The sequence below is a fragment of the Bubalus kerabau genome, chromosome 11, assembly GCF_029407905.1.
Source record: "Bubalus kerabau isolate K-KA32 ecotype Philippines breed swamp buffalo chromosome 11, PCC_UOA_SB_1v2, whole genome shotgun sequence".
NCBI classification, from domain to species: Eukaryota; Metazoa; Chordata; class Mammalia; order Artiodactyla; family Bovidae; genus Bubalus; species Bubalus kerabau.
The window spans coordinates 64,177,834-64,204,136 of record NC_073634.1 but is presented as its reverse complement, the minus strand read 5'-3'; the positions used below and the strand labels follow the sequence as shown (position 1 = coordinate 64,204,136).

At 36.2% G+C, this 26,303-nt stretch overlaps 1 protein-coding gene and 1 pseudogene across 24 annotated transcripts in view; one reads left to right on the top strand and one right to left on the bottom strand.

The window, feature by feature from the left end:
- The window catches only part of EHBP1 (EH domain binding protein 1), a 583,640-nt gene that overhangs the window by 146,758 nt on the left and 410,579 nt on the right, over window positions 1–26,303 (bottom strand). For all 24 annotated transcript variants that reach the window (XM_055540421.1, XM_055540420.1, XM_055540419.1 and 21 more), the window contains one exon: window positions 14,084–14,273. In XM_055540421.1, the coding sequence (XP_055396396.1) occupies window positions 14,084–14,273 (190 nt within the window). The remainder of the gene's footprint in view (window positions 1–14,083; window positions 14,274–26,303) is intronic.
- Window positions 24,040–24,421, top strand: LOC129623223 (60S ribosomal protein L37-like; annotated as a pseudogene).

Sequence of the window (26,303 nt, the reverse complement as noted above, 5' to 3'; positions counted from 1 at the left end):
GTTTTTCTCCTAGTTCATAGTACAGTTCCCTGTACTAAAAAGGTCTAACAAAAAAAAAAAGGATGTGTGAAGTAGCACGTGAGAGCAGGCATGTTCCCAAATGTTTTTAAAGATGTTTTGTGTTTCATGGACTCCCTATAAATCCCACCATCTCCCTTCAAAAGAAAAAAAAAAAAAACTTTGAAAGTCACTCCTATAGAACACTTCTTTCTTAGAAAAAGAAATATAATTGCCCTTTGTGTTTTCTGTTTCATCCATTTTTGAATTGGCTTATTTCCCACCTAAGGAAAATCAATCATCATTAACAAATACTTAATGGAAATACACTGCCCTTTGTCGTGGAAATTTTAAGATAAACAATATGATTTTAGTAGAATAAATAATTTATTTTTACTTCATGTTCAGATTGTGGTAAGAGTAGCAATAAATACTGTTGAACTGCTTATGGTAGCATTCCACGTAACTGCTATCTTCAACCCAGTATAAAAGAGGTTAACTCTTGTTCATTTCCAAGGCAAACCATTCAATATCACAGTAATCCAAGTCTATGCCCCAGCCAGTAATGCTGAAGAAGCTGAATTTGAACAGTTCTATGAAGGCCTACAAGACCTTCTAGAACTGCTGCTGCTGCTAAGTTGCTTCAGTCGTGTCTGACTCTGTGTGACCCCACAGACGGCAGCCCACCAGGCTCCCCCGTCCCTGGGATTCTCCAGGCAAGAACACTGGAATGGGTTGCCATTTCCTTCTCCAATGCATGAAAGTGAAAAGTGAAAGTGAAGCCGCTCAGTCGTGTCTGACTCTTAGCGACCCCATGGACTGCAGCCTACCAGGCTCTTCCATCCATGGGATTTTCCAGGCAAGAGTACTGGAGTGGGGTGCCATTGCCTTCTCCGTCTTCTAGAACTAACACCCCCAAAAAGATGTCCTTTATTATAGGAGACTGGAATGCAAAAGTAGGGAGTCAAGAAACACCTAGAGTAACAGGCAAATTTGGCCTTGGAGTACAGAATGAAGCAGGGCAAAGGCTAATAGAGTTTTGCCAAGAGAACATACTGGTCATAGCAAACACCCACTTATAACAAAGAGAGAAAACTCTTTACATGGACATCACCAGATGGTCAATACTGACATTGGATTGATTATATTTACAGCAGCCAAATATGGGGAAGTTCTATACAGTCAGCAAAAACAAGACTGGGAGCTGACTGTGGTACAGACCATGAACTCCTTATTGCCAAACTCAGACTTAAATTGAAGTAAGTAGGGAAAACCACTAGATCATTCAGGTATGACCTAAATCAAATCCCTTATGATTATACAGTGGAAGTGACAAATAGATTGAAGGGATTAGATCTGATGGAGTGCCTGAAGAACTATGGATGGAGGTTCATGACACTGTACAGGAGACAGGGATCAAGACCATCCCCAAGGAAAAGAAATGCAAAAAGGCAAAATGGTTCTCTGAGGAGGCCTTACAAAGAGTTGTGAATACAAGAGAAGAAGAAAAGAAAAGATATACCCACTGAATGCAGAGTTCCAAAGAATTGCAAGGAGAGATAAGAAAGCCTTCCTCATCGATCAGTGCAAAGAAATAGAGAGAAAAAAATAGAATGGGAAAGACTAGATATCTCTTCCCCAAAATTAGCGATACCAAGGGAACATTTCATGCAAACATGGGCTCAATAAAGCACAGAAATGTTATGGACCTAACAGAAGCAGAAGATATTAAGAAGAGATGGCAAGAATATCCAGAAGAACTGTACAAAAAAGATCTTCACGACCCAGATAATCACTATGGTGTGATCTCCAACCTAGAGCCAGACATCCTAGAATGTGAAGTCAGGTGGGCCTTAGGAAGCATCACACGAACAAAGCTAGTAGAGGTGATGGAATTCTAGTTGAGCTATTTCAAATCCTGAAAGATGATGCTGTCAAAGTGCTGTACTCAATATGCCAGCAAGTTTGGAAAACTCAGCAGTGGCCACAGGACTGGAAAAGGTGTTTTCATTCCAATCCCAAAGAAAGACAATGCCAAAGAATGCTCAAACTACCGCACAATTGCACTCATCTCACACACTAGTAAAGTAATGCTCAAAATTCTCAAAGCCAGGCTTCAAAAGTACGTGAACTGTGAACTTCCAGATGTTCAAGCTGGTTTTAGAAAAGGCAGAGGACTCAGAGATCAAATTGCCAACATCCGTTGGACCATCAAAAAAGCAAGAGAGCTCCAGAAAAATATCTACTTCTGCTTTATTGACTATGTCAAAGCCTTTGATTGTGAACCACAACAAACTGTGGAAAATTCTTCAAGACATGGGAATACCAGACCACCTCACCTGCCTCCTGAGAAATCTGTATGCAGGTCAGGAAGCAACAGTTAGAATTGGACATGGAACAACAGACTGGTTCCAAATAGGGATAGGAGTACGTCAAGGCTGTATACTGTCAGCCTGCTTCTTTAACTTATATGCAGAGTAGATCATGAGAAACGCTGGGCTGGATGAAGCACAAGCTGGAATCAAGACTGCTGGGAGAAATATCAATAACCTCAGATATGCAGATGATACCACCCTTATGGCAGAAAGCGAAGAAGAACTAAAGACCCTCTTGAAGAAAGTGAAACAGGAGAGTGAAAAAGTTGGCTTAAATCTCAACATTCAGAAAACTAAGATTATGGCATCTGGTCCCATCACTTCATGGCAAATAGATGGGGAAACAGTGGAAACAGTGACAGACTTTATTTTTGAGGGCTCCAAAATCACTTCAGATGGTGACTGCAGCCATGAAGTTAAAAGACACTTGCTCCTTGGGAAGAAAATTTATGACCAACGTAGACAGCATATTAAAGAGCAGAGACATTACTTTGTCAACAAAGGTCCATCTAGTGAACGCCATGGTTTTTCCAGTGGTCATGTATGGGTGTGAGAATTGGACTATAAAGAAAGCTGAATGCCGAAGAATTGATGCTTCTGAACTGTAGTGTTGTAGAAGTCTCTTGAGAGTCCCTTGGACTGCAAGGAGATCCAACCAGTCCAGCCTAAAGGAGATCAGTCCTGAATATTCGTTGGAAGGACTGATGCTGAAGCTGAAACTCCAATACTTTGGTCCCCTGAAGCGAAGAACTGACTCATTGGAAAAGACCCTGATGCTGGGCAAGATTGAAGGCAGGAGGAGAAGGGGACAACAGAGGATAAGACTGTTGGATGGCATCACCGACTCAATGGACGTGCGTTTGAGTAAACTCCGGGAGTTGGCAATGGACAGACAGGCCTGGCGTGCTGCAATCCATGCGGTCCCAAAGAGTAGGACATGACTGAGTTACTGAAATGAACTGACTTAACTCGAGAAATTTTCAGGTTTATTTTATAGCATTTTTGCATCTCATGCCCTTCAAACACATTATACAAATGTACTTTCATGAGAATATTTCTTAAAATGAAAATACTCAGGTTATTAATGGTGTCTTATATGATGAATAAAATTTTGAGTGTCAAATTAAATTTTATTTTAAATTATTTAGCAAACCTTATAATGTTCATTTAGCTTTGCCTTCTTTTAAGGTGTTAGGAAGCTAAGAATTATTGTGAGACTACTTTTGATGCTTCCTTCAGAGTAACTAAAAGCTTCACTTCAGAGTCAGATAAAAAATGACACTTCTATTGAAAAATATCTTTTAAAAATTTCCATGAATCTCTTTTTATGGCTAATGTTCACCAAGTCATGGTTACTGCTCATAGAAATTATAAAGTTCTCATGTGTCTGAATTAGTATTTTCAAAATTAATAAATGTACAGTAACATCTTAGTTATGTATACTCCAAAGCATCATCATTCAAATACTATTAATATAGAACTGGTAATGGGTAGGACATGGTATCTGAATTTGTATTAAGCAATGACGTGCTTTGGAGTGGTTTTCTCTTTCCAAAAAAATTTAAAGGTGTTCTACAAGAAGCATGCTTTTTTTGGGGAAAATAGTGAATAAGTAAAATAACTTTATATTCAAAAGATTTTAGTCAATTATAAATTTGTGAGAATAGTGTGGGTTGAAATAAAGGTAATATCTGCTATATAATGTGAAGTTTCACTAAATAAATAAAAAATATTAACATATTTTAAAGAAATATATATAAGGGGAACAATATATGATGGAAAAAAAGTGTTTACCTTGTGTGAAAATCTTAAGTGCACATTACTGATATATATATAAAACTCATTGTCAGACCAAATGAAGATCTCTGTTTAATAATGCAAGTTACTTTGAGTACATGAAAGAATAAACTGTTTTCTATTAAAAGTAAAAATAAACTCTGTGCTTATACTAATCACTCAATTACATGAGGTTTTCCTGTTTCAATTACCTTTGAGGTTTATGCTAAGACATTAAATGTGGATAGTCCTTGTTTAAAAAAAAAAAAAGTCCAGCTATGCTAAAACCTGTTTTCCAAAGCAGTTAAGAGGTGAATAAACACTAGAGAGTTTCCCCTGCAATAGCATCTACTGCTACTGGGGATGGGGAGAAGGGTGGAGAAATAGTTTTAGGATTTTAACCCCAATTATTACATCCCAAAATTAGAAATTATGATGTTGGACAGATAAACAATTATTTATTGAGCTTCTTGAGGCATCTGGGCATAAGGATGATACCAAACTTTAGTACTAGAACAGAAATACAGTTTACTGTAAGGTACAATACTACAAACTTACTTATTAAAGTATCAGATACTTTATAAGTTTACATTTCCAAGAAGTTATTAATTTATTCACAATGTATTTTAATTATTGGCTTTGCTTCTCAAAAAGATCGTTATTAGAGGGATTTATCTAACTTCAAAGTCTTCTTTCTGCAGCAGCACTATGTTGAACGCTATTAGTTGTTTACTTTGTTTTTGGTTTTTTTTACAGATACAAAAGATTCCTGGGTTACAAATTTAAGATCTAATGTAATGATCTAACAACATGCAAGTTTGCAAAGAAAATTTTCACACACCCTTAATGAAAATGGCACTAATGAACTCAATATATATTGTATATATTAATTCTTAGACTACAACTCTTAATTCAGGTGTTAAAGAGTTTTTAGCCTTCTGTATAAGAGCTGGTTAAAGAATACTCACTCCCATCGAAAATAAATATGTTCTAAACTCTTGCTTGAATGGAAACTCTTGCCATGGAAACAGACAATGAAAGGAATATTAAAGCCGTTTTATGGTATCTAGTTGCTCCATTAACTCAACTATACGTGATTGTTTTTGAGACTCTTCTCCAAGTTCAAACATGTCAGGCTTGTTCTTCAAGACTTTCAAGCTGGGACGTATATTAAAAAACAGTGCCAAGCAGGAAGTTTAAGTAAACATAAAACCATCACAGAAACAACTACAGGAATTCAACTTGATTATATAAATTCCTCATCAACACATCAAGTAGTGAAACCAAACATTTTCACTGGATTTACAGTTTATCTTGTTAAGATTTCTTCTTTGACCTATAGATTAGTTGAAAGAATATATATTAATTTTCAAATATATGGATTTGTTCTAAATATTTTTTATAATTATATTTACTTTTAATTGATTGATGATTGCTTTATAAATACTGTTCATTTTTTTCTTTTAAACTGATTCCTAGATTAATTGCACTTTGGACAGGGAACATAATCTTACCTTCTGAAATGTGTTGAAAATTTACTTTAGAGCCTAAAATATAGTCATTCTCCATTGAGAAATTAATCCAATGGTATAGTATTTTATGAGGCCAAAATTGTCGAGTCTTTAAATCTTACTGATTTTTAACTTGGCCTATTCCATCAATTATATAGAGATGTGCTATATAATTGCTTAATAAGATACGGACTACTAGTTTATTCCTGTAGTTTTTTAAAAGTTATTTCTATTTTGATAATATGTAATAAAGTGGATGCAAGTTCAAAAGTTACTAAAATTCTCCCTCATTCCATTCTGTTGTTTAGTCCCTAAAGCATATCCAACTCTTTGCAACCTCATGAAATGAGCACGCCAGGCTTCATTGTCCTTCACTAACTTCCAGAGTTTACTCTGATTTATGTCCATTGAATTGGTGACGCTACCTAACGATCTCATCCTTTGCTGCCCCCTTCTTCTCTTACCCTCAATCTTTCCCAGCATCAGGGTCTTTTCCAATGAGTCGGCTCTTTGCATTAGGTGGCCAAAGCATTGGAACTTCCGCATTCTCCTTCGAATGAATGTTCAGGGTTGATTTCCTTTAGAATTGACTGGTTCGATCTTGCTGTCCAAGAGACTTTCAAGAGTCTTCTCCAGCACAATTCGAAAGCATCAATTCTTTGGCGCTCAGCTTTCTTTATGGTCCAACTCTCACATTCATATGTGACTACTGGAAAAACCATAGCCTTGACTATACAGACCTTTGTCTATAGCAAAGTGATGCCTCTGTTTTTTAATATACTGTCTAGGTTTCTCATAGATTTCCTTCTAAGGAGCAAATATATTTTAATATCCTGGCTGTAGTCACCATCCACAGTGATTTTGAAGCCTAAGAAAAGAAAATCTGTCACTGCTTCCACTTTTGCCCTTCATACTTGCCATGAAATGATGGGACTGGATGCATTTTACGCCTCAGTATTTCATACATTCCATTCTACCCCTTAGTATTTCTTGTAAATTGGTAGTTATTACAACCAGTGGTTTGACTAGATCTCATTTTAATTCTTTGGCAAGTATACTTATGATAGTCCTATTTACTTGCTATTATAGTATATCAGGAATTACAAAGGCTTCAGATAGCTTCATGGTAAACAATCTGCCTGTGATGCTGGAGAGGTAGGAGAAGCAGGTTTGATCCTTGGGTGAGGAAGATTCCCTGGAGGAAGAAGTTGGCAACCCACTCCAGTATTTTTGTCTGGAAAATCTTGGGTTTAAACAAGTGCCATGTTTGCACTTGCATGAACCTGTAAGTTAGAGGCTCCTTAAAATTTGCACCCTAGTTGCCACTCTTGCCTCACCCTAGACCTTGCCCTGCAGTGCATGCTGTTGTAAGTCTTTTCTTTTTTCTTTTTGTTTCTCATGATGATGGGGTGAAATTTACCCAATACTGGGAACTGAGAAGGTTCTGTATGAATCTGCTCAAATACTTTAAATATGTTCTTCATGCAGTAAAGGTGGGCTAATCAATGCTTTTATCATCAGTAATATACCCTAAAGTGATCCTGCCAATATATATTAATAACACTCAATTTATCATGTATTGTTAATTCCTAAGCCTTTATAGAGCTTTCAGCAACTAAGCCAAACTTATGAGTCATTATCATTAAGGTGTTCAAATAATTTATTTACCTTAATCAGGTTCTTTTTCTATATGGTGGCATTTTTTTTTTTTTTTAATTCTCAGCTGGGAAACTGTGACAGGCACCTACTCAGTTACTCCAGAATATACTGATATAAAAGAGCAAACTTTAAAAAAAATCACACTTAATTGCTTTATAAAATTTGTTTCAAAATGCAAGCATCCTAGTCATGGTTTATTTCTATAAGCAAAATGTAACGTTTTACCTCTTCCACTAAATACAGTCAGAAAAATCAAAAGGCAAATTCTTAGAGATGGTTTCAGTGCTGTGGTTCCTGGTTTAGACTGCAAAGGTCTTATAAGTGGGTTACTGCTAGTATAATTTGTTTGTCAGATTTGCCCCATTTGTGCACCAGGGCTGAGATTAGAGTTGAAGCAAGGCAGTGCCTAGGGCCGGCTCCCAGGTGGCTAGATGGTAGAGAATCCACCTGTCAATGCAAGAAACATGGGTTTGATCCCTAGGTCGGGAAGATCCCTGGAGGAGGAAATGGGAACTAACTCCAGTATTCTTGCCTGGGAAATCCCATGGACATAGGAGCCTGGCAGGCTACGTCATGGCGTCACAAAGAGTCAGACACAACTGGGCACAGAGTGCCTAGGGCACAAGATTTAAGGAGGCATTCACTTTTAAGGTGGTGCAGATGCACAGTCTTCTTTTCTACCCACGTGATAAGTGAGTTCTTGTAGTTAGTGTCCTAGGAGCCTCTATTGCCGTGTTCTAGTCAAGGCTCTGCAGTGCACCTATCCAAATATATTTTAGAATTGACATCGTAGGTGTCAAAAAGTAGTTTTTTCTCAACAACTTTGCCAATAATGCTATGCTCTGAAAACTACCATATCTTTTCAGACCACCTTGCATAAATGTAGCAAACTGACTTTGAAGGAAATACTACTCAACTTTTGATAGCCTGGGTTTTCTGTGTGCGGTTTTTGTTTTTGCATTCTGTTTCTAGACTGTTTCTAGACTTCTTTATGCTCAGTGGCAAAATATTCTGATGATTTTCCTTTAAAGTTTACATTGCTTGATTTTCAGATGTCATTCTGAATGACTATTTTCAGTGGTCATCATTCATGTTTTCTCACAGAAGAGACACCAAAGTTTGGGTTCATTTGCATCTCCACTATAAAACTCATATTTTATCTATGGCACAGCCTGCTAACTGTTCCCTAATATCCATGTTACTTATCTTCCTTAGTAATAGAACCCTTGAGTTTTAGCTGGGTAATGCAATTGACCAGAATAAAGATTCATTTTTCTATCTCCTTTGCTAGAGGCAGGTGTGGCTATTTCCCCTCTTTCTTCTTGTTGACTGGAATGGGGCATATCAACTATGGTTCAAGCAGCCATCTTGGGCTACCAGGAAGTCTATACTGAGGATGGTGGATCAGCACAAAAGGAGACTAGGTCCCTGATGGCTTTAAAGCTACTGTGTCAGCACTAGACCATCAACATTGGTAAAAACAGAAATACATGTTTCTTTTATTTAAACTATCATCAAGGATTTCTATTGCCAGCAGATAATCCTAAATCCAATTGAAACTGCATTAACTGGAGATTTTTATGTTTACTAAATAACAATTCTGAGAGGATCCTCATTCATATTAATAAAAAGTAATTGCTGTATCATTTTGTCAACAAATGTCATTTGTTCTTAACCTTTAGCTAAAGTCAGCTACACTGAAAGAAGACTGGCTATGTATTGGAGAGAGGGGAAATTTCAGAACATAAACTATTTTGTAGGAAGACTAAATTATCAGTAAAAAAGTAAAGGGAAAATTGAAGGCATTCCAAAGAGACAAGCAATATGGTTGATGTTTATAACTCAGTCCCAGTTGTATCTTTTGCCTTTGGTTCTGCAAAAATTTCCTCATGTTTTCTAAACAAGTTATCCTTTTTCTTAAGAAAAAAAAAATTTAGCAAAATGGCTTCCTTCTATTAGTCATAACTAAAAGAACCAATAGACCAGGTGATACATAAAGCAGTGCCTCATTTATTCTGTATTATTGAGGAAGAAGGTATTCTGGTAAGTAAGGTATTCCAGTAAATAAAAACTTTACCAGTAACTTAAGCTTATCCCCATTGCGCCCTCTGCAAGCTATCATTGAATGAAGTTTGGCATTTTATTTTACAAAATAACTACGCATTTATCATTGTATTCAATTAAATTTTGATCTTCATTCCTTTTAATGATTTTCTTTCAAAGTACTGAGGTACTTTCAACTTACATATGAGGAAATTAATAATTTGGTCATGTGCTTATTGCTTTTCAGCATGAGTGGCCCACAGGCACCATTCTGCACAGTTTTGCACAGACAGAAATGGAGGTAAAGAACTTCATATAAGGGGGCCTTTATGTATAAAAACTGAAAAGCATGTTTGTTTTGTGGTTTGAATTTGCTGCTAGGATCAATCAGAGACTGCTGTATGCAACTCTGACTTCGGTATAACCTGGGCTTCTTACAGTTTCTGCAAATTGTAAGTACTCAGAAATATACAAGTATAAAACTTGGGTCTCTATAAAAGCATTCGAGACAGAGGTAATAATATGAGTGAAGGCTTGAGTCACTTGGCTGAGGCTTTAGATATGAATAATGTTTCCACTTTCAGAGATGGAGTAAGTGGACAGTGTTTCATTGCTAATCACTGGAGTTCAACTAATCAGGCTTTTTGAGGGAGCCCTTCTCCACATGATCAGGCTTATTTCACCATCCAATGTGTGGGGATGGATGGGGGGGAGCTTCTCAATGTTATCATAAATGCAAGTTGAATTTTTAAAAATTCTTTATCATTGACAATTAACTATTTATATTGTGATTTTTATGGAATTAGGTATACAGTGCTTAGTAAAATACCTTTGTGCTGTATTTGGCAACAAGGTCATTTATGTACCTAAGCCCTTATTATCTGACTCGCATTTTATACTAAGTTGCATGAATTATATCTAGGAGTTCAGAGTTATATACTTATTAACTTAAATTCACAGTCAGTAAATGGTGATCAGCCACCATTGAGCCTAATTTATCATTTTATCTTATTGGATGCTTGTGTTTTAAATGTCAGGTTACTTCCCTAAACATTGGTCTTTTTTATCAAGTTGGCTTAAAAAGTGTCACAGTTTTCTCAATTTACAAATGCAGAAATCAATGGTCTGGAGTGAGGAGTTTATGTAGATTTATGACACTGGGAGAATCTTAACTGCCCTTAGGTGGGTAGTTTGAATTTTATTTACAATATAAGTATATGCTTATTATCTGTTTAAATTCTGGTCTTGGCTTTTTTTTTCATAAATTTTCTTAAAAATAAGTAGTTTCAGGTTACAGGTGGAGGAAAGTACTCATCTGGCTGAGCAGTCATTCTATGACAGTGATTAGCCTCTGCAGTCCAATGCTACTGAGTGCAGTTTAGCACTTTGTTATCCAAAACAAAATATAAATATTTGGCATAAATATTCTTTTATTATTCAACTAAATTTTGAGTCTGTTTTCTTTTCCCAAAAGCTTTATTTGAAATATTGCTTCCTTTTCAATTCAAAAATATAGTAAATAATTGGCCAAGAAGCATATTGTTTTAAGCATCAAAACACTAATTTTAGTATAAATATTTTTATATAAAACACACTGTCCTGCTTTCCTAAATAGAACATTGTATATGAAGCATAATAAGACTTTTTCATGTTGACTCAAGGTTGTCAAATGGTCATTATTTTACCAAGTTTTAATACTGCAAACAAAGTCTTCAGGAACTACTTGGATATGCACACACATAAATGCACATACACACACACAAACAAGTCTATTCCTATAATAAGCTCCATGCCACTGCTCTTTTTCAGCTATCATTTATCATTTTTGATTATCATCAATATGCCATTGATTCTAATCTTCTTTATCTCACACATAACTGCAGTTAGCAGTTTTCAATTTCTTTCTTACTTTTTTTTTTGGCAATGGTTCATTTTTTTTCCCCAAATGAAATCTTACATAAATATACAAAATAAAAAGATCTGTGCTATGGAAATGGAACAGAAGACCAAGTTTTCTATTATTAAGCCTCTATACCTAGTTACCACTGCACAACACTAAGGTATCAGATGGAACCCCAGGCCACCACCAAGCTAATACTGCTGGTCAAACCTGAGAGTAACTTTCTCTATTTTGAGGGATGAATTTGGGGGGGAAATGTCATCTGGTATCTTGTACAAAAGGCAACAATAAAAAAAGATCCATGATCTCATTACTCAATAGCCTCTCAGTATAACAAACAAAAAGAGAAAAAAAAAAACATTTTATAAAATTCAAATATTTAAACAACATAGAAAGGGAAAAAAGGAAAAGAAATGCCTCCTTCAACCTTGTGCATACCCACCATTCCCTCAAGATCTTTCTCCTCAAAGTTACTTGTGAGTCCTTCCAAACTGTATAGGAGCATGCATGTCTGTCTACATGTGTATATGTGTGTGAATAAAGCCTTTTAAATAAAACTTTATACATACAAAAGTTACCATACTATATACAGTTATGCACTTTGTTTTCTCTCATTTAATATCAGCAATCTTTTTTAAAATTAATCTTTCATAGTTGTGTTTCACACAGTTGAGTTATCCAAATTAAATTCCAGATCAGCAGGTTACTGTGAATACAACTGATTGTGTGTCTGAACATGATGAGGCATTTTCCAAGCAAAGCATGGTAGTAAAATGCTCAGTTTTCCCCATAAAGATAATTTATTCCACAATATGTCTACAATGGAACACTACCCTCAAAATAACATAAAAAATAGCTATATTATACTTCACTACAATAGAATTCAATCACCGTAACAATATTTCTATGGAAAAATGTATTTAGAGTTCTAACTTGGAACTGGAAATACCTCTCTACAGGTAGACAGGCACAATGGGAAACATGGGTTTTAGACTCAAAAAATCTGAATTTTAATCCTGGCACTGTCAATACTAGCTTTATCACTTTGAGCAAGTTACTTAACTAAGGTTCAGTTTCTCAGTGTAAAAAGGAAATAATGGTATTTATTTCTCAGGTTGTTTTGTCGATCAAATGAAGTTATAGAACATTGCCTGGCATACAATAGGGTACCGTTAAATTCCTTTCTATTCACCTATGAAGAGATTCGGAGAAGGCAATGGCACCCCACTCCAGAACTCTTGCCTGGAAAATCCCATGGATGGAGGAGCCTGATAGGCTACAGTCCATGGGGTCACTAAGAGTCGGACACGACTGAGCAACTTCACTTTCACTTTTCACTTTCATGCACTGGAGAAGGAAATGGCAACCCACTCCAGTGTTCTTGCCTGGAGAATCCCAGGGACAGAGGAGCCTGTTGGGCTGCCATCTATGGGGTCACACAGAGTCGGACACGACTGACGCGACTTAGCAGCAGCAGCATGAAGAAATTAGGATTTTGTGATTAGCTTCAAACTTCAATGGCCTACAGAAGGGGGACAGGGAGAGACAGCAGGCAACAGAATAGAGATTCAGGGAAACAGGACAGTTGTAGGTATTCTTGATGGTTAGAATGGATAAAGAATCTAAATAGCTTTTTGATTTTGACCAACGCCTCAATTGCCACTTTTATTTTTGCTCTCATGGGTATAGGAATTGACCATCTCTTTTGCTTTATATTTCTATTCTCTACTGCCTTCATTTATAGACTCCACTCCCAACTTCCCTAGCCAATAGCAAGACAGAATTTAGTCCTAGTTTCTCCTCCTAAAGTTACACACAGTTAAACACACCTGATATAAAAACACACACCTGGAGACTGACTTATAGAATGGCAGAGTGAGGACCTCAGTGAACTCACTCCCCCTCAAACAACGAAAATAAAAGCAAACAAACTATTTCAGAACTCTGGCATTTAATGAAAGGCACAGAATGAACTATAAAATACAACAGGAACTACTGAAATTTGATGCCCTTGAGAAAAGCAGCAGCCCAGGCATCTGAGATGGAATATGGTCCAGAGAGCACGTAATTAATGAATATGCCAGTTCCAATCCTGTCTGTTGTCTGGGGGACCTGTGACCTTTATCCTTCTGAGTTCAAGTTCATCTCTTTTCCCCCCTAACTACCTGTGAGAATTGTCATATGGTAACAACAACAAAACACTCATGAGTACTGTCATGAGTTATTTACCTTAAAAAACTTGCTAAATCCAACATCTCTACCTTTCAGATGAAAGATATACTATTTGCAGTCAAACCATTTAGAAGCTTTAGACTTTGTTCTAAGACTGCGCTTTACCTTTCCATGAAGTTATTATCCATTAACATTTCTAAAAAATGACAATAAGGCCACAATTGTAATCTGACATAAATCAAAGGGACAATATTGAAATTCTTCAACAAAGTATTTCTCTGCACTGGGTGTCAATCTTTCTGGTAACATTTCTCAAAATGATGATTTCTATTCTTTCCTCTATATTAGAGTAACCTGTCTATCATGACTAGCTGCTTTAGAGTATATCCTTTTTTCAAAGCACCAACCCTGCAATTATACTGCCTTTCTCCCTCTGACTTCAAAACAGCATTTAAAAAGCACATCTTAACCCAGACAATCCAATCTATAATGTACTATAAATTTATAGACTTCCAAATGTATATACTATGTTTCAGTATAATGGATTTATATTTTTTTATATCATCAAAATATTAATAGCTGACCATGACTGTTCTTAATTTGAAAACAAGCAAACATTAATATATGTTTTAATAAGATTAAACTCCTACCTTAGGAGAAGTGGAGAGATCTCTTCCTGCAGAAACACCTGTGTTTTCATTTACTCCTCCTGTCTTTGGTGAGATGGCTGGTGGGGCTGGGGCTTTTCTTTTTACTCTCCTTTCAGTTTCCAGTTCTTGAACTGGACTTAGCAAATTGTTTGGAGGAGGAGTCGGTTTAGGTTCATAAAAAGGATTTGATCTAAATGAAAAGGATTTACTGTTAAATATCTTTATAAAAATAGTTTATTCCCAACTAAAATACTGTAATACCTTTATTTATAAAACTAGAACATACTGAAAATCATAAGGAAAAACCCAAACCAATGATAACTTACAATTTGGAAATAGGCACAATTAATCTTTTGTTTTGCAAATCATTAACAATAAAATCTTCCCTTTTAAGAAGTATTTTAAAATACAAAGTCACACTCAGCTCTGCTATATACAGACCTTTGGGAAAATGTTTGTAATGAAAGTAAATCCTATGTATTCTCTACATCCACAGCAAAGGAAATAAGATGAGGAAACATTTATTTTTTAATGCTCCTCTCACCAAACCTTTTTTCCCTTGCATTTCATCTCCTCCTCTGTGCTAAAATTCACTTGTTAGGTACTATCCTTTAGAAGTTCATTCAGTGAAGCTCTTTTAATAGCAAATTCTCCCAGGAACTGAAAATGTCTTTATTTCAGTCTCATACTTAAATGATAGTTTAGCTGGGTAGTTTATTCTAGTTGTTAGTTAATTCACATCGTGCTTTGAAATAGTAGCCCACTGTTGGCTTGCTGCTAAGTCACTTCAGTCAGGTCTGACTCTGTGGACCCCATAGACGGCAGCCCACCAGGCTCCCCCATCCCTGGGATTCTCTAGGCAAGAATACGGGAGTGGGTTGCCATTTCCTTCTCCAATGCATGAAAGTGAAAAGTCAAAGTGAAGTCGCTCATTCATGTTGGACTCTTAGCAACCCCATGGATTGCAGCCCACCAGGCTCCTCTGTCCATGGGATTTTCCAGGCAAGAGTACTGGAGTTGGGTGTCATTGCCTTGTCCACTGTTGGCTTAGTACTGTTCTTTTGTAATGTGTCTCATTTCTGGTTGTTGTTAAGGTCTCCTTATGTCTGGTTTTGAGCAATCTTACTACAACATGTCTAAATGTGTACTTCTTTTAATTTATCTAGCTTCAGACTCCTTGAATTTTCCTGAGTCTGGAGACTCACGTGTTTCAGTAGTTTTGAAAAATCATCAGCCATTATGCCTTTGATAGGCTCTTTGTTATTTTCTCTATTCTTTTCGCTAGAAAATTGTATCTAATTATGTTGAATTACCTCTTTCCTACATATTTTTACGAATTTTTATATCTCCTGTGTTACATTCTGAATAACTCCTTCACATTCTTCGCAAGATCCAGTTAACCTTTTCTCGTTTCCTTGTGTCTAATTTAATGTTCAATTCTCCATGAATTTTAATTTCGTAAGCATATTTCTTTATATGGCTTGTGTATAACACCTTAGGTACAGGGATTTGAGTCATTAATCATTTATACATATTTGTTTTATAGTCTCTATCTGATAAATTTATCATTTGAATTCCTTGCATTTATAATACTGGTCTTGACTCTTCTCTTAGTAAACTGTTTCCTTATGTTTCCTTATGTATTTTGTAATTCTAGATTGTGAGTTCAGGACTTGTTGAGGAAATCCTGTGTAGTCTGAGCTGGGAGTGCCTCTGTTCAGAGTGTTTCATGCTTGCACTTGCCAAGTAGTTTAGGAGCTACTTTGTTTCTTATTTTCTTGGCTTGGTGGGGGAGAATCCCAGACTATCCTGCCAACAAAACATCAAATCCTCATGAGGGTAGGTTTATGCTTTTAACTGGTAATAGCCTTCTGTGTTCAATTATGTACTTTCTTTTAACTGCAACAGAAGTAGATTCATTTAAAACCAATAACCAAGAATCTACGTCTCTGCCTAACAATAGTCAGCTCTCATGAGACTCTGGGTACCAAGTAATCTAAATCAGAGAGGTGAAATAAACCATACTTGTATGTCACTCTCACTCTGTACTAGTTGCAACAGTTAGTGTCATGAGACTCCTTCTCATTGAGCTGGAGATATAGCCTCAGAATCTCTCTTATCTCTGCTCAGGCCTTACCAAGTTATTTATCAAACATTAAAAGTAGTTCAAAGGGAGGGAAAAATAAAGAAATGGGATTAAAAAGAATTTCTTTAACTCCAAAAATTAGAAAATGAAAAAACATCTCCCCTCTCCCCCTCAAAACTTACTCTTTGCTATCTGATGTTAAATGTTTCAGTACTGAACAAACCCACTTCAATCTAAGTGAATTAATTGACATGTGAACTATTTGGGTGATATTTTTAAAAATAATTCCTGATTACATCTCTCTATAACAAATTTCCACAGAAGTCTGTAACACGGTAGCTGCCACAATAATCATTATTAATTTGCCATGTAAGTATGATTAGTTTTAAGAAAAATTTTGAGGATTTAAGGATCAGTTCATTTCAGTCACTCAGTCATGTCTGACTCTTTGTGACCCCATGGGCTGCAGCACACCAGGCCTCCCTGTCCATCACCAACTCCCAGAGATTACCCAAATTCATGTCCATTGAGTCGGTGATGCCATCCAACCATTTCATCCTCTGTCATCCCCTTCTTATCCTGCCTTCAATCTTTGCCAGCATCAGTGTCTTTTCAAATAAGTCAGCTCTTTGCATCAGTTGGCCAAAGTATTGGAGTTTCAGCTTCAACATTGGTCCTTCCAATGAACACCCAGGACTGATCTCCTTTTAGGATGGACTGGTTGGATCCCCTTGCAGACCAAGGGACTCTGAAGAGTCTTCTCCAACACCACAGTTCAAAAGCATCAATTCTTTGGTGCTCAGCTCTTTTTATAGTCCAACTCTCACATCCATGCGTGACTATCGGAAAAACCATAGCCTTGACTAGATGGACATTTGTTGACAAAGTAATGTCTCTGCTTTTTAATATCTTTTCTAGGTTGGTCATAACTTTCCTTCCAAGGAGTAAACGCCTTTTAATTTCATGGCTGTAGTCACCATCTGCAGTGATTTTGGAGCCCCCCAAAATAAAGTCTGTCACTGTTTCCACTGTTTCCCCATCTATTTGCCATGATGTGATAGGACCAGATGCCATGATCTTACTTTTCTGAATGCTGAGGTTTAAGCCAACTTTTCACTCTCCTCTTTCACTCTTATCAAGAAGATCTTCAGTTCTTCTTCACTTTCTGCCATAAGGGTGGTGTCATCTGCATATCTGAGGTTACTGAAATTTCTCCAGGCCATCCTGATTCCAGCTTGTGCTTCATCCAGCCCAGCGTTTCTCATGATGTACTCTGCATAGAAGTTAAGTAAGCAGGGTGACAATATATAGCCTTGACATACTCCCTTCCCTATTTGGAACCAGTCTGTTGTTCCATGTCCAGTTCTAACTTGCTTCCTGACCTGCATATAGGTTTCTCAAGAGGCAGGTCAGGTGGTCTAGTATTCCCATCTCTTTAAGGATTTTCCACAGTTTGTTGTGATCCACACAGTCAAAGGCTTTGGCATAGTCAATAAAGTAGAAATAGATGTTTTTCTGGAACTCTCTTGCCTTCCAATGATTGCCTTCCACCTGCCAGCAGATGTTGGCAATTTGATCTCTGGTTCCTCTGCCTTTTCTAAAACCAGCTTGAACATCTGGAAGTTCATGGTTCACGTATTGCTGAAGCCTGGCTTGGAGAATTTTGAGCATTACTTTACTAGAGTGTGAGATGAGTGCAATTGTGCAGTAGTTTGAGCATTCTTTGGCATTGCCTTTCTTTGGGATTGGAATGAAAACTCACCTTTTCCAGTCCTGTGGCCACTGCTGAGTTTTCCAAACTTGTTGGCGTATTGAGTTCAGCACTTTGACAGCATCATCTTTTAGGATTTGAAATAGCTCAACTGGAATTCCATCACCTCCACTAGCTTTGTTCGTGTGATGCTTCCTAAGGCCCACTTGACATCACATTCCAGGATGTCTGGCTCTAGGTGAGTGATCACACCATCGTGATTACCTGGGTCGTGAAGATCTTTATTGTATAGTTCTTCTGTGTATTCTTGCCACCTCTTCTTAATATCTTCTGCTTCTGTTAGGTCCATACCATTTCTGTTCTTGATCCCTCTCTCCTGTACAATGTCAGGAACCTCCATCCATAGTTCATCAGACACTCTTGTCTATCAGATCTTGCCCCTTAAATCTACTACTCACTTCCATTCTATAATCGCTAGGGATTTGATTTAGGTCATACTTGAATGGTCTAGTGGTTTTCCCCACTTTCTTCAATTTCAGTCTGAATTTGGCAATAAGGAGTTCATGATCTGAGCTACAGTCAGCTCCCGGTCTTGTTTTTGCTCACTGTTTAGAGTTTCTCTATCTTTGGCTGCAAAGAATATAGTCAATCTGATTTTGTTGTTGGCCATCTAGTGATGTCCATGTGTAGAGTCTTCTCTTGTGTTGTTGGAAGAGGGTGTTTGTTATGACCAGTGCATTCTCTTGCCAAAACTCTATTATCCTTTGCCCTGCTTCATTCCGTACTCCAAGGCCAAATTTTCCTGTTACTCCAGGTGTTTCTTGACTTCCTAGTTTTGCATTCCAGTCTCCTATAATGAAAAGGACATCTTTTTTGGGTGTTAGTTCTAAAAAGTCTTGTAGGTCTTCATAGAACTGTCAACTTCAGCTTCTTCAGCATTGCTGGTCACAGCATAGCTTGGATTACAGTGATATTGAATGAGTTGCCTTGGAAACAGAGATCGTTCTGTCGTTTTTGAGATTGCATCCAAGTACTGCATTTCAGAATCTCTTGTTGACTATGATGGCTACTCCATTTCTTCTAAGGGATTCTTGCCTACAGTAGTAGATATATAGTGGTCATCTGTGTTCAATTTACCCATTCCAATCCATTTTAGCTTGCTGATTCTTTAAATGTCAACGTTCACTCTTTCCATCTCCTGTTTGACCACTTCCAATTTACCTTGATTCACGGATTTAACATTCCAGGTTCCTATGCACTATTGCTCTTCACAGCATCAGATGTTACTTCTATCACCAGTCACATCAACAACTGGTTATTGCTTTTGCTTTGGCTCCACCTCTTCACTATTTCTGGATTTATTTCTCCACTGATCTCCAGTAGTATACTGGGCACATTGCAAAGGATTTGTACTTAACAGAAGAAAATGACAAAATTCCTTAAGACAGGCAATTTTTCAGTGTATTTTATATAACTGAATTTACAATATTGAGTTGCATTCAACTTTTATTTAATTTATTTAGTATTACACAGATATCTAGAACTATCCTTTTTCTTCACATCTCTCCGCCTCCCTCTAACCACTTGAATATTGGTATACTTTGTATTTAGACAAATGTTTTTCTGCATTGATAAATATGATCATGTAATTCTTATTCTTTAGTTTATCAACATGGTAGATTATACTGATTGATTTTCAAATATTAAAACAGCCTGGTATTCCTGAGATAAACTTTACCTATCCATGGTGTATAATTCATTTTGTTGAATTATGTCTGGCAATATTTTGTTAAGGAACATTCATGAGGGATACTGGTCTGTAGTTTTATTTTTTTGTTTGTGTCCTGTTGTTGTCTGGTTTTGGTATCAAGGTAATACTAATTTCATAAAGGAATTGGAAAGTGTCTCCTCATCTATTTTCTGAAAGAGACTGTGCAGAATTGGTGATTATTATTCTTTAAATGATTCATAGAATTCTCTTATGAAAAGAAAGTCTGGACATTTCTTTTTGGAGAGCTTTAAAATTATAAGTGAAGTGAAGTGAAGTTGCTCAGTCGTGTCCGACTCTTTGCAACCCCATGGACTGTAGCCTACCAGGCTCCTCTGTCCATGGGATTTTCCAGGCAACAGTACTGGAGTGGATTGCCATTTCCTTCTCCAGGTTAAAATTATAAACTGAATTTTAAAAATCATTTTTATGGCTATTGAGCTTATATATTTCATATTGGCTGAGTTACAGTTGTCTTTCTTGAGAAAGTGGCCCATTTGATTGAAGTTGTCAAATTTGTGTGTAAAGTTTCTTTAGTGGTATTCTCTTGTTATCTTTGTGTGTCTGCAGGGTCTGTAGTGATATCCCTGGTTGCATTTCTCGTATTGGTAATTTGTATCCTCTCTTTTTTCTTTATCGGTTCTGCTACAAGTTATGCTATGATCAATTTTATCAATCTTTTCAAAGAACTACTGCTTTGTGACATTGATTTTTTTTCCCCTCTGTTGCTTTTCTGTTTTCAGTTGCATTGATTTCTGCTCTTTATTTCCTTTCTTCTGATTGCTTTGTGTATTTGCTCTTCTTTTTCTAGGTTCCTGATGTGGCTGTAAAGAGCCGGACGCAACTGAGCCCACACAAATTTTTCCCTCCTTTGTAATGACAAAAATTACATAATTTCGGAGAGTGTTTTGCCTATGTTCTCCTCTAGGAGTTTTATAGAGGGATGGTACGGGGAGGGAGGAGGGAGGAGGGTTCAGGATGGGGAACACACGTATACTTGTGGCTGATTCATGCTGATATATGGCAAAACCAATACAATATTGTAAAATTAAAAAATAAAAATAAAATTTAAAAATTACATAATTTCTAATAAGTACATTTAAAAATACTTGAACAGCATTTTTAGTAAGGAAAAATTATTAAAGGAATTAGCATAATTTCCACATTCTGTTAATCAACTCTGATCTGAATCATCTATTTCAAGGCATCTCATATCACTATGAATAAACAAGAATTATTTTTATTCTTGTACTGTTCAAAAGTAATACATTAGTAGTATCATTAATTCATTGTGAATTAAAAACTCAGTTATATTAAGTGGAAAATTGGACAGAGTAACTTTAAATGATATTATTCATTTTTTAAAAAAACATAAGAAAAAGTATTACAGAAAGAAGAACTAAAGTTGATTAGAAATAGGGTTAGCAAACACAGTGAAGAAAGTGTGGAGTGAAACTTATACTCTTTTCCTCTCACTTTGAAAGTTTATATTTCTTTGGGAAAACAATTCAATAGTATTAAAATAAGTGTGTGGCTTTTCTGATTAAACTTCAATGACAACTTCCCTTGAGAAATCGATGTACACCCACACCAATGATTTCATGTTGGACCTCAAAAGTTCATCTCATTTATAAATGCTTTGAAAAATATTATTGCTCTATCACTTCTCAGTCTTCCTACATAACTGCAAGGGCTGAACTAACCCCCAACATGAGAAAACTGAGAAAACCATACAGTTGATAAGTGTAAAGGACAAGTGCTAAAGCCACTTAAGTATGCATACATTCTCTTGGAGCTGACAGGTACGCTGAATTTCTGAAGGCTGTTTTACACATCACAGAACTCAGCACTATTTGTTTGTGACAGTTTTATGTCAGAGGACACAGGAAGAGTTTGGTAATGGAAGATGAGTCATACAGGCATCTTGATGAAAAGTCATAAGTTTATTATTGAAGTAAGAACAACTTCTGGAAGATTTTTGCCACTTAATTTGGACCTACAAACTTCTGGAGACAAAGATGAGAAATACCAGGTAAGTAATTAACACAGAGTTCTTCCTGGACATTATTAGCTGACAAGCAACCTTTGAGATTTATGGATAATGTTCCTACAAAAAAGCTGAGTGTTTGTAGGCTCCTCTGGTAACCTCAGATGATTGAGCAATTCAGAATGTTCTTTACTCATGGGAAACTTGTAAAGGCTGTGACTTTCATGTGGAAAAAGAATGGTCAAAAGGAAACACCTAGTCATTCTGATTTTAGTTTTTATTAAGGCATTTTAAAAGTTTAAGCAAACATTAGATGTCGCTTTAATTTGTTAATAGGAGAGAGCAGGGTGTGTGTACATTGTGTAATATTCATGCATCTTGGAGTGACTGAATGTTTGTCTTTAAAGTTTGCATTTACATTCAAATACTCTAGGTGTGTGGTTATTACTCAGCACCTACACCACCCATGAGAAATTTTATTTTGATCACACATTAGCCATTTCAAAGAAAACAAATACAACAACTTCAGCTAGAGCCAACTTTTTCAACTCCTATATAGTTATTAATTAGTATTGAGATCTCAACCTGGGTTTTGAATCAGATGATTATCATGACATAATTCCTGTTCTTATAGGTTAGAACTATTTTTTAGTTTTATCAAAACCTAGCTATGCCCATGGAAGCATGTAGCACATGTGAGAGTTATTACCCATGTGCTGTAAAATGAGCAAAGGTTGAGAAATGCAGTTCCAGGGCTACAGAAAACAAGTCAACTACCTTCTTCTTTCAAATAAGTCTTACAAATATTTAAACTTGGTTATTATAGTTCCCTTAAACCACTTCTTTACTAAGTCAAATAGTCCCTATGTCCTCAGTCACTGCTCATTTGATGTGGTTTCTGGAGATTTTAATGACTGTTCACTCTACTCTATTAATGCTTTGAATCATCAATGCCCCTTGTAAAGTGCAGCACCTAGAAGCAAAGTAATGCTCAAAATGGGAATTGACCAATGTACAGGAGAGGGATGACATTTCTTACTGCACAAAGCAAATGCTCCCAATTTTTGTACATCAAAGGAGCCTTTTTATTACTCTCCTCTCAACCCATATATCCCATATTTTGAAAAAATTTCCTACTACACTGCATTTTGAAAGGAATAACTATTTTTCTTAAGGTCTAAATAACATCAGTACAATGCAATTCAGTATTTCCAAGGAAAACAAAGACCCAGATAGCCTCACTGTAAGCAAATATCATTATTATTTAGCTTTTAAAAAATGCAAAATATCTGTAGATCTCCCCTGTTTCACATCAATTATTTTCATCAAACAAACCTAAAGCCCAAGAAATCTAGGTTAGGAATCACTCATGTGACAGACTATTTCTGTTAATAAAGTTAAATATTGCTGTGGGTTTTTTTTTTTTTTAACAGCTTTATTTAGGTATGATTGATATACAGTAAGTGGCACATATTTAAAAAGTATAACTTGATGAGTTTTTTATATATGCACATAAGCGTGAAACCATCAGCACGATCAAGACTACAAACATTTCCAATTCTCCAAAAGTTTCCTTGCATCCCTTTTAATCCATCCATCCCTCCCTCCACCTCCAGTCTCAGGCAACTATGGGTCTACTTTCTCTCATTACAGACTGTATTTTCTAGTTTTAAATAAAGGATATCATATAGTATATGCTCTTTTTTGGTCTGACTTCTTTCAGTCAGCATAACAACTTTCAAACTGATCCATGCACTTATATGTATCAATAATTAGTTCCTTATTACTGAGCAGTATTCCACTGTTATGCATATACTACAATTTGCTTATTTATTTGACTATTGGTGGACACTGGGGTTATTACCATATCTTGCTATTATGATAAATAAAGCTGTTAAATATTCATGTATATGAGTTTTTGTGGACATACGCTTTGATTTCTTTTGGTTAAATACCTAGGAATGGGATGGTTAGGTCAATAGGAATATGTTTAACTTTTTCAAAAACTGGAAAATTTTTTTTTCTAAAATAGCTACATTTAGAACTTTGAGAGTTCTGAGAGTACCAGTGGCTCCATGTCCCTGACAGTATCTTGTATAGTAATGTCTTTTAAATTTGAGCAATTCAGGTGGGTGTGTGCTGGTATCTTACATGGTTTTAATTTGCATTTCCTTGATGACTAAGATGTTGAACAACTTTTTCTGTACACATCGGCTATTCTTGTATCTTCTGTGAAATGTCTGTTCAAATCTTTTCTCTCTTTAAAAAAGACAGTCTGTCTTATCATTGAGCTAGCGTTCTTTACATATACTTGATAGAAGTCTTGACTGATAGGTATTTTACAAAAAAGTCTGGCTACACTGTGGCATGCCTTTTTATCTTCACAAGTGTTTTTTAAACAGCAAAAGATTTAACTTTAAAGAAGTCTATCTTTGGTCTCGGCGGCAGAAGCAAGATGACGAAGGGAACGTCATCGTTTGGAAAGCGTCAGAATAAGACGCACATGCTGTGCCGCCGCTGTGGCTCTAAGGCCTACCACCTTCAGAAGTCGACGTGTGGCAAGTGTGGCTACCCTGCCAAGTGAAAGAGAAAGTATAATTGGAGTGCTAAAGCTAAAAGACGAAATACCACCGGGACTGGTCGAATGAGGCACCTAAAAATTGTATACCGCAGATTCAGGCATGGATTCCGTGAAGGAACAACACCTAAACCCAAGCGAGCGGCTGCTGCAGCATCCAGTTCATCTTAAGGATTTCAACAATTAGTCGCACAATAAATGTTCTGGCTTTTAAAATTAAAAAAATAAATAAATAAATAAATAAGTCTAAATTATAACTTTTTTCCTTTGACTTTTTTTTTTTGCATTCTATTCAAGAAATTTTTGCCTAATTCATTTTTCTCCTATGTTTTCTTCTAAAAGTTCCCATGTTTCAGTTTTCACTTTTAGGTGTATGATCTACTTTTAATAAAATTTTATATTTGTTGTGAGGTAAGGACTGCAGTTCTTTTCTGGAGGGGTTGGGGGAAATAGACCTTTAATTATTTGAGCACCATTTGTTGTAAAGATTATCCTTGCCTGACTTCCTGTGCTGCTTTTGTCAAAAATCAATTGGCAATTTATGTGTGGGTCTAGCTATAGATTTATTTATATTTTCTTTCATTTAACTATATGTTTACTTTTAAGCCAATACTAGAATGTCTTGGTTAATGAGTCTTGAAACTGGGTAGTGTAAATACTCAAACTTTATTCTTTTACAAAATTCTTTTGGCTATTCTAGGTCCATCATATTTCTGTATACATTTTAGAATTAGCATTATCAATTATTACAGAAAATACACCAAAACTTTGATTGGGATAGCACTGAATCTATGGATCAGTGTGACTCCATGGCTATAACATTTCTCTCCATTTATTTGTCTCAGCAATGTTTTATTGTTTTCAGCACACAGGTATTGCATTGAACATCTTCGTCCAAATTTATCCCTGAGTTTTGGTTTATTTTTTTTTGGATGCTTTAGTATATGGTATTCTAGAATTTTCTACGTCTGATTGTTAATTGTTACTATTGAGAAATACATCTGAATTTATAAATTGATATTGTATCCTTTACCTTGCTAAATTTACTTTTTAGTTATAGTAGTCTTTGTAGAAATTCCTTATAATTTTCTACATAAATGATTATGTCATCTGTGAAAAAAAGATAGTACTGTATATCTTCAAATAACATGTATAAAAAGCTTAAAACAGTATTCAATTTCCCCATGCTCAGCCCTTGTGTGACTACTGTCATTTATTTCATTTCTACCTCTATTCAAAACCCAGAATATACTGTTATTTACACTTTAAATGATCAATTATCTTTTAAAGAGATTTTTTAAAATAAGACATGTATTTTATATATATTCTATTTGCCACTTCCTGTGCTGATCATTCCTTTGTGTAGATCCAAATTTCCAAATACTGTCATTTTTCTCCTGCCTGAAGGATTTCCTTGTAACATTTTTTTGCAAAGCATGTCTGATAATGATGAGTTCTCTCAGGTTTTGCATGTCTGGAAATGTCCATTATTTTGACCATTTTTTTTTCCCCTGGAAATAAAAATTTGTTTTGGCAGATTTTTTTCTTTTTCCTGGACTATGTCTCAGAGGGTAAAAGCATCTGCCTGCAATGCAGGAAACCCGGGTTCCATCCCTGGGTCGGGAAGATTCCCTGGAGAAGGAAATGGCAACCCACTCCAGTACTCTTGCCTGGAAAATTCCATGGATGGAGGAACCTTGTGCATCCATGGGGTCACAAAGAGTTGGACACGACTGAGTGACTTTTCTTACTTTCTTTCAGTAGTTACATATTACCCCAACTATCTTCTAACTTGAATTGTTTTTGTTAAGAAGCCTGGGTACAGTTTTCTTCATCATTCTTGTGGTTCATCCAGCTGCTCATACCTGTAGATTTACACATGTTTTTCTGTTTCCCTCATCTTCTTTCCTCTCCTTTGGGAACTTCAGTTACATTTATGTTAGGCTAATTGAAGTTGCCCACTGATCCTCTGTTCACTTTTTTTCCCTTTATGTTTTAATCTGGAGAGTTTCTATTGCTAAGTATTTAAGTTCACTAATACTTCCTTCTGCAGTATCTAACATGGGATTAATCCTATCCAGTGTATTTTT